A 14,133-nucleotide genomic window follows, 5' to 3' on the forward strand; every position below is an offset into this window, starting at 1 on the left:
GAAAATAGTTTTCAAGAGCCAGTGGGCTTGGCGGGATTGTAGAATCCTACGCAGAATGGGTCAGCTTGCGAAACGAACCTTCCAGAGAATTTAGACAAAATGGCAGTGACTCACGTGTATTGGTGAGGCTGAGTCTGGTGCCCGAGTGTGACTCAGAAAGCTGTACAAATAAAAAGCAAAAGGTAAGCTCATTTTAGTGAAAAGGAATTTTGAAATGCATGCATAGGTTCTGTCAAATAGATACTTTCCATGAACATTTTGCAGGTCCTTTGTATGCAGGGATTTAAAAATATTTTTGCATCGAAATAATCTTATCACTTATTTCCACTTTCCATAAACCCTTTGTTTGGAATATCCTCAATGAGGTTTTTGCTACCCAATTTCATCAATTTTTACCACTTTCCAATTAATTAGGGAAAAAAGAAGCATATTCCTTACCATGGGTAGATCTTGGAAGGCTTCCTCCTTAGAAAAAGCAAAATTCCATGGAAGCAGTTTTCTAAATGTGACAGCGAAAAGGCTGCTTGGCTGGTGTTTCAGGTCTTCCTAGTTCCTTCCGTTCCCTTCCTCCTCCTCACAGACTCCTCTTAGAAAACCCAGAGATTGGATTCCAAAACTGCATTGGGTTTGTCCAAGTAAACACCACACTGACATGCAAACCTGCTTTGAGTGAGCCTGTGTGGTCCTGTATTGTGTCTGTATTTCTGTAATGCGCATGTATCTACCATGTGTCTTAAATTCCTTTGTTGGAGGATTCGAAGCAAGGTGTGTTGAAACTGTCCTGTACGATCACCGTAAATCGAGCATGGAGCAGTGATTGAAGGAGTTAGATGGTGAAGAAGGGGGTCCACCCTGTCCTGTCTGCCTTGCTGGCAGCTTTGTCTTAGAGTCAGATGGTAATTTGAATACAGTTGTTCCAAGCGAATCTTTCCTGTGCTCAGAAGTAATAACACTGTCCGATTGCTTTACTCTGGCTGTCCTCCCTTGAGTTTGCACGTATGACTTCGAATTTCTAACTTCCAATATTTAAACAGGCCTACTGTGTAATATCAATATATGATAGTTAAAATATGCCAGATGCAACAGTCCATAGGCAAGCAAAATATGTTTTCTAATCACACAACTTGCTGGTGCCTAAAGTTCTGTGCATCTGTGCTGAGCCAAGAAAATTTGTTCTTTTACCTTTTCACAACTTTTGCTTACAGTTCAAATGCCTTAGTTTTGGAATTCAAACATATGACATAAATATTTCCTTTTATGTCAATGATGAAGCATGGTGACAATGTTTGCTTTTAAAAGGAAAAGAATAAAAGGTCATCATTTCCCCTCAAATGGCAGCAAAACAGCTTCCTCTTTGCTTTGAAAGCCTTAGTTTAGCTTGTCATTTTCAAACAAAACTTTTTGGTTTTGGCATGAGGAAGGAAATGGCAAATGGGTTGTATTCTTCGCTTTAACAAAAGGTTTGATTATAACTTCAGTCAATTAAAGGACGTTGTGCCATAACAAGCACCCACAAAAAAGAAAGAAAGCAGCTTCCCTCCTAACGGTTGTGTTCCCTGAAAGCACTGCTTGCTTTCAGCTGTTTTCTCCATGGTGGTCAGCTTTTCTCTGGTGGCATCATCGTTGGCATGAAGTTGCATTGGGACAGTGTTTGCTCGTTCCTGCTGAAAGACTCGAGGCAGGAGACGTACCTTGTAAGCTGTGCAGACGTGTTTTGTACTGATGCTGGTAGTTTGATTTCATCTTGATTGAAATGAAAGAATACTCGATGGATTTTGTTTTGCTTATTTTATAATGGGCCACCCTAACTAAAAATAAAACAAAAAGTGAAGGGGGACCCACCGTGTTGCCTTGAGCTCTTGTCACAGGGTACGGCAGTGCTTGGGAGGCCCACATCCTCTATTGGAAGGCCTGAGTTCAAGCCCCAGCTTTGCATCTGATTTCAGATTTCTTCTAATTTGCACCCTGGGAGACAGCAAGTAATGGTTTGAATACTTTGGTCTTTGGCACTCACATGGAAGAGACTGGGGAAAGAATTTGACGCACCTGGCCTCGTCCTAGTCCAGCCATGGCTGTTGCAGGCGTTTGAGAAGCGTACTAGCACACAAACAATATTTTTGTATGTGTGTGTGTACATTTCAAAATTTTAAAAAATTAAGGAAAACTAAATGTGTAACAATAAATAGTCCACAATCCTGATGAGTTCTGGTACTGCGTAACAGGGGTTTATTTTCATTACTCTTTTTAATAGCAACAGTGAATCTTCTTGCACTTCCTAGTATCCCAGTCCGTCACTGTTAGTGCTGAGCAATCCTAGAATGGCGTTGTGTTGGGACCCTCCAGGCTGTCTGCTACCTTCCCTTTCCTTGAGTTCTTCAGCTGGGATCTATGGAAACAGAATGCTCCACTGTTATCGGATACTGGAGACTGGAAGTGATTCAGTGAATGAATAGAACTCCCTGTCTCTTTGTTTCTGTCTCCCCTCTACCCCAGCTATACCTCTGCCGTTCACATAAAAGTAAATAAATCTTTAAAACAAACAAGCAAACAAAAAAGGGGGTCCAGTGAGGGTAGATGATTTTCCCAGAAACCTGTAGCCAAAAATGAAGCTTGGTATGGAACCCAACCTTTTTGTTTGCTGGACCACTAAGAATTCTTTCAAAATCAAGTCCAGTGCTTCCTTGTGTCTGCAGCACTGCCTTTCTATCAGCGAAAGCATCTCTAGGTGCTCAAACAGGCCTTGTCAGTGACAGGTGTAAGTGTAGGTCCTAAAGACAAGAAAGCTCTGGTCATTGTTAACCAAACCTTATTTGCTCCACATTCCCGAAATCACTTCCTCGACCTCAAGTTTTGGCAGCTTGACCAGAAAACAGTGCGGCTAATATTTGGACTATGTTAATGAATTGGAGAGTTAGTCTCCGTCCTACAATGGCAAGACTGCTTGTCTTATGTAAAGCTTGGGATTCTATGTGAGATGCTTCCATTTAGCCTGGAAGCCAATTGGTTTATCAGACACACAGGATTCCTACAAAAGTCATCGGGCAGTGCTTAGCCTTGGTGACGCAGAAGCTGGTATTCATTTTCCTACTCTAAATAAGCTGCAGGTGTGGGCTAGCATGAAAGGTGAGGTGGGAGGGCTGGAAGCATGAGATCGGAAATGAGAGGATGAAGAGGAAAACCTCAGGTGGAGTAAGTGCCTCTCACGAGCGAGGTCCTCCGGAAGCCAGTAATGTCCTTCTCAGGGCAAAGCTGTAGCAATTCTGTCTTGAGCTGCTGTCAGTGCTAACGTCATGTGGTTTGGGATCAGTGCCAGGCTGTGTGTTGGCTACAACTTGAAAAGCCCACATGATGAAGCGTAAGGACTTTTTCCTCACAGATGGCTTGGTCTAGGTATCATCTCTTGTGGAAGCACATAAAGTCTAGGTCTTCAGAAAGTATTAAAAATCAAGAAAGTTCTATAAACCTTTCTACACGGGGCTCATCTGGGATCAGCTTAATTCCCTTAACAGTGTTAAAAAGTGGAAAATGTCATGCTGAGTTCTTGCAGCCAGAATCCAGAAATGTTGTCAAAAGCATTGTAACCTGCTTTGAAAAATTAAAGATAAGCTTCCAAACATTGTGTAGGAACGAGGGGTAGCTATCAAAATCAGCTTATCCAAGCTCATTATATTGAATCAGCTCCTATTAAGCATCCACTCTTTGCTTACATTTTCAGAATACACAACATCATGCAATTGTAGCTTCAATTGGCTGACTCTCACCCAGTATCATCACCTTCTCTTGATTCTATCAGCGCTTCCTTCTTAAGGTTTTAAATCAGAAGAACTAAGAATTCACAGAAACTCCAAAACAAGGAACTTAGAGCAGTGACATTGTTGAAATAAGACCGGCTCCCTGAGCACAGAAACACAGAATCACTGAGAAGATCCAGCTCCAGTTGTACTAGTGTTGGAAGGACCTGCTGACTGTACAGGGAGACACAGACGTGAGCAGTGAGTTTGTGAAGGCTCCGGGGAAATAGAACATTCAACCTGGGATCTTGAAGTTCACAAATTAAAAACAAAAGGAGTTCAAAACTCCCTATTGTGGAATATCGTAGCCATGGCTCTGATTTCACAGAATTGTCACCAAGTTGGGGTTGACCTAGGAACGCTGGAATGTGGTCCCACCTATCCGGCATGAATTGTAAAGGTATTTGTTGGATCATTCAGAAGCAAAGTACTCAGAAAGAAAAGGTGTAATGAGACATTTCAAATTCCTCAGGTTACTTTTTGGGGGAGTTTTTTCATGTTTCAGAAGATTATTTGACTGTCATCACTATGCAAGCTTTATCTCTCATAAAAACTAAAGAAATTACTAAATTATTAAAAAAAAGAATATTTACTTAAAAAGCAAATAGAGAAATATATCTCATTTGTTAGTTTATTCAACATCTGGGGCTGGGCCAGGCTAAAAGCAGGAGCCAAGAACTCCTTTCAAGTCTCCAACGTAGATGGCAGGGGCCCAAAGTACCTGAGCCATCCTCCGCCATTGCCAGGCTCATTAACAGGGTTCTGGATTGGAAACAGAGCCGCCAGTACTTGAACCAATGCTCCAGCGTGTGATGTGATCATCCCAGGCAGTGGCTTAACCCACTGTGCCACAGTGCCACCCCCCCCCAGAAATATCCAAATTAAAAATAATAACTATTCAACAATTATTGGCCATGTGCCCACTGCATGTACTAAGTGGCTAAAACATAGTCCTAGCTTCTCCCTCCAACTCAAGAAAATAGCATTAGTCCATGAGCCCAGTCAGAACTGTATAACCAGAGTAGACTCAGCAGAATATGATGGATGTCTTAAAGATGCACTTTTTTATTATTATTCATTATGTTGCATTACGTGACACTGTTTCATAGGCTCTGGGATTCCCCCAACCCCTCCTCGTGCCCTCCCTCCATGGTGGATTCCTCCACCTTGTTGCAGTATTACAGTTCAAATTCAGTCAAGATTCTAAAGATGCACTTTTAAAATAATATTTGATGTGAGGGTAGAATTGCAGGAGAAGATCATGGGGGATGATAGGCATGTCGTAGTCAGACTCATGATAGAATTTGGACCTTGAAGATTGGGTAGATGTATTATAGAAAAATGCACACAAACGTAGTTTAGACAAAGGTTGGGGTGAGTACTGTCAAGCAGTAGGGGGAATAAAAGGTCTTATTGGAATAGAAAGTAATCATTTGGAAAAATGAGATTTGGACCAAAGGAAATAGGTCTGGGCACTCTTGATAATTTTTGAAATAGGCTACACTAGAAATAGTCATCTGGTTGCCCCATGAAGAAGGAACTGGAAAGCTGACCTGATGGTCAGGAGTTCCCTGAGGAAACTGCAGCCACAAGCCAGGACAATCAGAGGTGCATTTCAGCATATGGACCAATTGTATAACAGCGTTAGGTTTTGGATTTCCCGTCATCAAGTTGTAAGCCTCAATCAGCATCATTTCAACTCAAAAAATAAAACTCTGTCATGTTGGAATGTCCAAAGCCTGAACAGTGGTAGTGAGTAGCCCACGCATGTCCAGAGGGCGGAGTTTATCACAGCCTTACAATTTGTTCTGAGTGCCACAGTTATTAGTTGCTTTTGTTTTCACGTCATTCAGCTTCACTCTCTCTTCCCTTTCGTATTACTATTTATGGAACAAAAAATGTTGCAGTTAAAAAAAAGTCCTCCCACCACCACCTCCACCACATTTCTTCACACATGCATTTATGTATAAAATAAAAGCATTTAAATGTCAGTTTTCAAAAACACCTACAGCTAAATACCCACTATAGGGAAGACTGGGAGTGTTGTTTAAATTGTATGGTAATTCACCTAAGAATTCCACCAGGAGCCTGTGTCTGAGTAGGGTTGTTAGACTTATCCTGGATCACATTCCTCGTGCCCCTGAAGAGCAGGGCTCCCTTCAGAATGAAGCCACTGTGACCCTTTTGCTTTTGCTTTGATTGTTTAAAAATACGTTCTTGACGTTGGCACTGTGGTACACTGGGTAATGTTACTGCCTACAACACTGGCATTCCATTTGAACACCAGTTCAAATCGCAGCTGTTTCACTTCCAATTCAACTCCTTGCTAATGCTCCTGGGAAAGCAATGGAGGCTGGCCCTAGGGCTTGGGCCCCTGTATACATGTGGGAGACCAGGAAGAAGCTCCTGGCTTCCGTCGGCTCCCTCTCAGCCATTTTGGAGATTGAACCAGAGGATGGAAGACTTCTCCATGTAACTCTGTCTTTCAAGTAAATCTTTTAAAAATTAAACAAACAGGGCCCAACATCTATTTGTTGCCTACAGGAGACACATTTCACCAACAAAGATCAGCAAAAGCTATATCTCACGGATTTTGATTTTTTTTTGTTAGGTTCACCTCTTCAAAACACTTTCTTCTCATTAAATTCTTCAGTGACTAAGATCATACAATACTATCATTTTCTTCAAGAAGATTCTTGATTTTCTTTCTCATTTCTTCAGCGACACATTAGTCATTCAGTAGCATGTTATTTAACTTCATGGTGTTAATTTCTTTTTTTTTTTTCCTGTTGTTGATATTATCTTGTGGCTTTTCATTTAAGGGGATGTATAGTATCTGTGTAATGGAGACTGTCATATCCAGATTTGAGGATACAATACAGTATACATCTCTACTTTCAGACAAAGATGGACTCCCAGTGAAACTGTTTACTATATCTTGACAATAGGATGATGGACTCTGCCATTGTCCATGCTGGCAATGATGGACATATGACTTTGTATGAAGCACTATACTATAGTAATGATATAGGGGCACTCAGTGAGAGGGGAGGAGATTGGGGACCAAATAAGGGAAATCCCAAGGCCTATGGAACTGTGTCATAAAATGATAATAAAAAAATTAAACAGATTTAATGTAATTAAATATGTCTTTAGCTGGCTCAGTTCTCAGTGAAAGATAGTGCCCGTCTTCACCCTCCCTTCCTCCCAGCACTCAGCCTTGCTTATTAGAAGCTGGATTGTAGTTCTTGCCATAACTCTAGCAATCAAGTGAACGTGCAGTATGATTTCTCTTCCCATCACTAAAATAAACATAAACAGCATTTACAGGAAAGAATATCCAAAGTCCCGGTCGCAGATAATGTGTGCGTTAAATGGAGAAGGGTGCGTTAAATGTTCAGTTTATCATTTTAGGACTTGTCATGTTCTACTGAAAGGAGCTCACTGGTTCATGATAGATTTTGCAAAAAAAGACATTTTTTTTTTTTGAAGAAAGCCTAGGACCCCGGATCATTTTGCTGGGAGCCTTTTTATGCCTACTTGTAGGGCTATACATTAATCATTCTTGAGCAAAGTAACAGAAAGCACACCCAACCATACGCTTTTGCCAAAGCTTCCCCCGCCTCCCACGGCCGCCCTCACACGCCAGATTTCAGGCAGAATGAGTTGTCAATATTTTCACAAAACTGAGATGCTACATCATGCCAAATCGTTTTCTGCATCGGGCTAGCTTAGATACAGAAACGTGTCTGATAAGAAACGTGATGAACATCTCAAAGAAGTGCAGCTTGCGGGTTCTGTGTTCTACATTAAGACCTTGGAGCTGGGCTTTGTTTTCTAGCTGGGATGCCCTGTGTTACCTTGAGGGTCGCCTTGAGATGGGGGACTAGGGAGCCCGTGTTCTTCAGCTTAGAGCGGCCATGAGGTTTCTGTTACTCACACATGCGCTATCCAGTCGTGGAAAACATGTTCCCAGCGTCTTCCTCTGCTTGTCGCCTGGGATGGATGCCACACTGGGCAGGACTCCTGACTGAGGAGGGGGCGTGGTCTTTGAGTAGAAGGTGGAGGGAGGCAGGTGGGGAGGTGAGCAGGGCATGAATCCTTGGCTGGACAAGCACAGCCTGGTTGTATGGGAATCTTGTGTGTGTGTGTGTGTACATACAACCTGTGTGTACCCATGACACATAGCACATTGAAAACCACGAGCCAAGGTTAGAGGACAAGCCCTTCTTTCCCGTGGGTGCTATATCGCAGCTGGGGTTGGTCCTTTGAAATGTTTCCCCTTAAATTCCCAGCTGTTCCTCAACTGAACAGATGGAGAAGAACCGAGCAGCCGGCGCTGGCTGTGTGTGTCTTTGTGGCTGGGACTGTGCAGGACGCCTTTGTCTCCCCATTGTCTTCTAGCAATGCCTGCTTCAAGACTGAGAAAGAGGAAGATCAAAGCAGCGGGGTTGGAATCTTTGCTACAGCGGGTTTTGTGTTGGTCTGACGCTAGGAGCTATTTTAACAGTTTGCACAGATCACAGCCACCTGGTGTCTTAAATGCGTCACACCCAGTAAAATCTGCGAAGTTGGATAATTAGATGAGAAGTGACCATGCAGAGGGACCTGGGAAAGCTGGACAGTTCCTCCTGACGGACTGGTCTGAGCTCCCCAGCTCTAGAATTTAAAATAAAGGATGACCGTTACCAACCCAATGCTCAGCAGGTCCCCAAACACCTATTAAACCCTGTGTTTTCATGTCTGCTGTGTACACAATAAAGACACATGTGTTTCATACAGCAGTGTATATATTGTTGTATGTTCCTAATTGAGTAACTGGTGTCCCCTTTGAGCAGGCTGACACGCCCACCCTCGGACCCCCAAGACATCAGAAACCCCCACCTCTCAGTCTACAATGCCCAGCTGAATACTTGGCTCCTTTTGTGGGGGGGCCCTCAGGAAGGTAGTCCTTTCCATGTCTCTTCAAGAGACTCTCTATTAACCTTTTGGCCTAACTTTGAGTGGATCTACAAAACACTTTTCAAACTGTGCATTTTCTATTTTTCAAGTAAATATTTTTAAGGAACTGTAACTAAATAACTTGTATCTGTTAGTAACCAGTGGTTGCTTGGAGAAAAAAAAAGGAAATCAAAGAATTCGTGCAAATCCTTGATTGAGGTTCACTAAGAGCTTTTTGTTAGGCCTGTTTTTCTAACCCATCAATAGTGCACTTCCACACTGTGCAGCCCTGTGTTAACTTGAATTTATTTCTTCTTTGATGCAGAGAGGGCCACCCTCAGAAATGTTTGCACAACCTGCAGACCCAGTTCATGGTTCATAAGGTCTAGGTCCATTAGGGTCAGCCCCCATCCAAATATGCATGGCACCTGCTCCTCTTCCTTCAACGTATGGTGCACAGGTGCCCTTCAACACCCCATCCGTTACTGCTTCTGTCTTCACCTGCTCTCTGGCTGGATGCACTTTCTAATGTTTTTGGTTGGTCAATCAAATGGGGTCTGTTGTGGGCTTGTCTTTCTTCCCCAGCAGCCCATAGTAGCTTTGTAATTCTAAGTGTTCTTGGCACCCGAGTTTGGCACTCTCAATAGGCTCAGAATCCAAACACAAAGTATGAGGAGTCCACAGAAAGTTCAGAGAAAAATGCAAATTATGAACCAACAAGGCATGGATTAAAAAAACAAGGAAACATCTCTGAATCTTGTTTTCCTACCAGCTTTTGGAGTTCCCTCATGTGTGAATAGCCATGCATCTCTTATGGGGTCTGGCATGAAGCAGTCCCCAGCCTCACAGACACCTCCTGACTCTGCCTTTTCCTTCTCAGGCTTACATGGAGGACCACTTGAAGAACAAGAACCGCCTGGAGAAGGAGTGGGAAGCGCTCTGCGCCTACCAGGCAGAGCCCAACAGCTCGCTCGTGGCCCAGAGGGAGGAAAATGTGCCCAAGAACCGCTCCCCGGCAGTGCTGACCTGTACGTATCAGCCCCTGGGGCAACCCTAGGCAGACCAGCAGGGGTGGGCTGCAGGAGGGGTGAGGCGCGTGTGTGGTGTCTCGCTATTTCACTGCTCCAGTCCCAGGGTCTGGAGAGCCCTTTGACTCCATGCCACCTGTCTGTCCCATACATGCACCCTTCTTTAGACATCAGCGCAAATGTCATGCTCTGTAGAGCCCAACCCAAGCAACACAGCCTCAGGTTCCTCCACTGAGCCAGCAGGGTGGTCCTGAAAACACGGGTGTGGGGATGTGCCAGCCCCATGACTACTGGTTCTACTGGCTTCTGCTGCTGATGTGGGAGTTAAGGCATATTCCTTGTCCTCTTTGAGCCTCATCTTTGTAATTCACTCATGCAGTGCTAGAACTATGACCGCTGCAGAGACTAGGGGAAGCCATTGCACAGTGTCAGCATATTGTATGTACAAAAGGAAGAGCAATAGTTACTGCATGCAGTGTGTTCTTTTTTGAAAAAGATTTATGTATGTATGTACTTATTTGCTTATTTATTTATATTTGAAAGGCAGAGTTAACAGAGATAACTGTAAGGGAGGGAGAGAGAGAAGGCAAAATCTTCCACCACTGATTTGCTGTCCAAATGGCCACAATAGCTGGGCTGGACCAGGCCAAACCAGGGGCACAGAGCTTCTTCCAAATCTCCCACATGCATGCTGGATCCAAGCACTTGGGCCATCTTCTGCTGCTTTTCCAGGCACAACAACAGGGAGTTGGGTTGTAAGTGCAGCAGCTAGAACTTGAACCAGCGCCCATATGGGATGCCAGCACTGCAGGGAGCAACTTTACCCACTGAACCACCACTCCAGTCCCATCTGTAGCGTGTTTTTAACCTTACCTAATGTTTGTTATTATTTCAATAATCATTATCAAGGGCCTACTACTGTCTGGCCAGGTATCATTGCCAGAAAACAGGGACACAAAGAGAGAAGTTTTCTAAAGTGACGTGTGGAACAGAAGAGGCACAGTGCCATACTGCCTGTACTGCAGGATGCAGCTTCTGGGCTTAGAGGATGCAGAGCCCCCCATGGCACATCTGTGCCCCTTCACAGCCATTCTGGCTGTCTTCATCCACTTCCCTAACTCCCCGGGGTGATCTGTAGGCTCCAAAGAAGAACTTGGAATTTGATTAACTTCCCCGCCTATCCCATTGGAGGGAAAGGGATCTCAGATACCTCTAGTACCAAAGTTTGGGGGCAAATAAACACTGTTGATTTCATGAGTGAGCGATGATTCTGTGTGTCTATGAGTGAGTGAGTAATTCAGGTCCCCTGAAAGCCTTACGAGGTTGTTGCAAATAGAGTGAAATGAACTTGGTCAGCGTACATTGCTGGGGACACAGCAAAGCCACTCAGTTTCAACTCAGTATGGCAACCATGGTAAGATCTGTATCCACTGTGGTGAGGGTGTTCTCCTTGTCATGGTGTCCCTGCCTGTGCCCTTGGGAGCCAATCACAGGAACTGGTGCTCCTTTTCTAAGGCCTCACAGGAGATCTCCTGACAGCCAGAGCTGCTTGGGGCTCTCAACCTGCCTGGCAGGGGAGCTTCATAGGTGCAGAATTTGCCCTGTGTTTGGAGGTCAGCATCAATTGAAAATCTGCCTTTGCTTTAGAGCAGCAGTAGGGAATGTCTGGCCACTGGCCTATATAAGGCCCTGGAAATCATTTGAGTTGGTCCTGTCAAGGCATGCGCAAGTGAATGAAATACAATCAGTGTGTAGCAGGCAGATTTGTAAGTTGATAATTTTGTATGGCCTGCAATGATGTCACAAGTATGACTCCCTACCCCTGCTTCAGAGGCTAACCTGGGGGAATTACAGATGTGATAAAACAAGCCCCAGTCCTTAAAAAGGAGCCTGACAGGGAGGGGGAAGGGCAGGGAGGAGGATGAGACAGGAGAGAGAAGGGAGGTGGGGGAGTGGGTTAGGAGACTTCCAACTGTGTCGTGAATAATTAGCTGCTCTGGGGCAAACATTCAGTAAGTATGCATTAAATGCCTCTTGTGTGCCTGACTGTGGGCTTGGATGATGAGATCTTATATGGTCAATAGTAAAGTTCAAAGTCTGATCTTCTGAGAACATGCACTCCCTGAGGAAATCCTAGAATGCAACTCCAAGGTGAGGGTTTGCTCCTGGGCTCCCACTGCCTGTCTGACTTTGGGCTTTGTCTTCTAGCATGTTGACCAGTGGATTCCGAGTCATGGCACCATGTCTTATGTAGCTTGGAATCCAGTGTATCTCTCAAGGCCCCAGATGACCCTGAAGCAGCAGCCACACGAGGGCCTCAGTCCATAACACTCTCTGTGTGCTGGAACTCTTGGTCTGCCTGCATCTAAGCAGAGGACAGGTTAGGCACAGGAAACACATTCTCAGGTTGACTTCAATGTTGAGAGTTAGAAAGCACCTGGAACTTGATCAATGCCACCCTCCAAGGACCCTACCTACCTGCAGCAACAGCCAATTACTTTTTCTCAAGATGCAACCCCACCAGGAACTCTGAATGGAATATGACAAGCGATTGAGTTGTCTGAGACAGAGACCCAAGCACTTGGGTCATCCTCCTCTGCTTTCCCAGGCCACAAGCAGAAAGCTAGATTGGAAGTAGAACCGCCAGGATACAAACTGGCAGGCCAACACCACAGTGCAGGGGATTAGCTTGCTATGCCACCGCACTAGTCCCCCATCTGTCTCTCTTAAGACCTGATTTTTTTTTTTTTTTGCTTTGATATCACTGAGTGTGTTCTGCCCTAAAGCTGAGAAGTGTGGAATGGGGTTGGCTTTCCCCTGATTCCATGTCCCTGTGTGAGGGGCCCCAAGCTTCTGTGATCTCTGATGCATGAAAGAATTTGAGGACAAGATGTAGCTCAAGATTGGCAGAGAAATAAGGCCTGCTAGAAGGCAAAAGTCTGCGCTCAAGGGTAGTGCAGCATGCTTCAGCGTGAGCTGCTTCTCTTTATCTGGAGACAGAGAGGGTGATACTGTGGGTCGTTTTTTCAGGCAAGGGCAGGGATTGCCAGGAATTGGGTGACTGTCCATGCTCTGGCCCTTCGCTAAGTCTCGGAAATGTCATGGCTCAGGTGCATGATGGGAGTGGGACTGCCAGCTATGGTGATTTCTTGTTAATGGTGATTTTGTAATAGGCTCTAGGTCAACACAGGAAACAACCAGTCTTTGCATGTTTTTGTGCCGCAGCATTTCTGGGAGATCCGTTTTCAAGTTGCTGGTGTGGCAACAGTCCCACCTACTCTTGTTCTGGTCTCTGGCTGCCTACCTGCAGGATACCCTGTGCATTTCTGGCAGATTCTCTGTTCCTTGAGTGTCTTGGATGGAGACCATAGCATCGTTTCTCACTGTGCATTGGCTGCTTTGACCATCTTCTTTTGCCAAGATAGTCACCAGGTTGCCTCATTTTCTCTCTGTGGAAGGTCCCACCACCTGCTCTTCCTCTCCCGCCAGGTCCTGTTCTTCCTGCCTCTGGTTCTTCCTTTGGTCCAGCCCTGCTCCTGCCACTGCCCCTCCCCTTGTGGAGCGCTTCCCCCAGGTCATTCCTCCACCAGACTGGAAGCTGTGGCTAGCTCACCAGGGACTGCCTCCAAATGCTAGCTGCCTCCTGGATTCCTGTGGCTTCCCAGACTGTGTTGTCTTTCACCTCCACCTGGGGGGAGCCCTGCACGCCTGCCCCTTCCCACTCTTCTTTCTATCTCTTTGACTTGATTCCTGTTCACTTTGATTCTGTCCCCAGCTCTGGCTAAAGACAAATCTAGTCTCCACGTTGAATGGGAAATCCAAAAGTGGGACAGCAGGTGACTCTGGATCCCACAAGCTTGGAGATCCTGTCTCCATCTGGATTATCTTTCAGACTAGAAGACAATGAGTACTGTGCTTGGAAGCCACTGTGCTAGTTACAGTACCTAGTTATCTCAGAAATTAAAGAATATATCTTTGGAAGTATTTGCAAGTTTTAAAAAGGTAATTATACAATAGTTTGATTATCTACTCATAAAATTAAGAATGGAAATATGATACTATTTTGGTATCCAATCCTAAACAACAGCACACCAAAAAAATTGGCTCATGTTAAAAGAACCAAATAAGAGCAAGAGAGAAAACTATACAAGAGACATTGAAAGAAACACTTTGAAAAAAAGAAAAGCTGAAAATGAAAAATTAAAACCCAGGTAAATAAAGAGGGAAACAGACATGCAGTGTAATATGCATGTATTTCAGCTTTTGGGACCATTGTTACTAAAGAGCTCTCTTCTCTACCAGGAAACTCAGTGGTGGTATCTCCCTACCTTTGACCTGGCCACGTGTTCTGGTAAAAATGAGAACCAACCTAT

The 14,133-nt window shown here is 44.6% G+C and overlaps 1 protein-coding gene across 1 annotated transcript in view; it reads left to right on the forward strand.

The window, feature by feature from the left end:
• The window catches only part of PTPRN2 (protein tyrosine phosphatase receptor type N2), a 914,532-nt gene that overhangs the window by 835,656 nt on the left and 64,743 nt on the right, over positions 1-14,133 (forward strand). The window contains exon 15 of the mRNA XM_040984210.1: positions 9,613-9,760. Within this exon, the coding sequence (XP_040840144.1) occupies positions 9,613-9,760 (148 nt within the window). The remainder of the gene's footprint in view (positions 1-9,612; positions 9,761-14,133) is intronic.

Source organism: Ochotona curzoniae, unplaced genomic scaffold, assembly GCF_017591425.1.
Source record: "Ochotona curzoniae isolate NIBS_2020 unplaced genomic scaffold, NIBS_Ocur_1.0 contig_4105, whole genome shotgun sequence".
Taxonomy (NCBI): Eukaryota; Metazoa; Chordata; class Mammalia; order Lagomorpha; family Ochotonidae; genus Ochotona; species Ochotona curzoniae.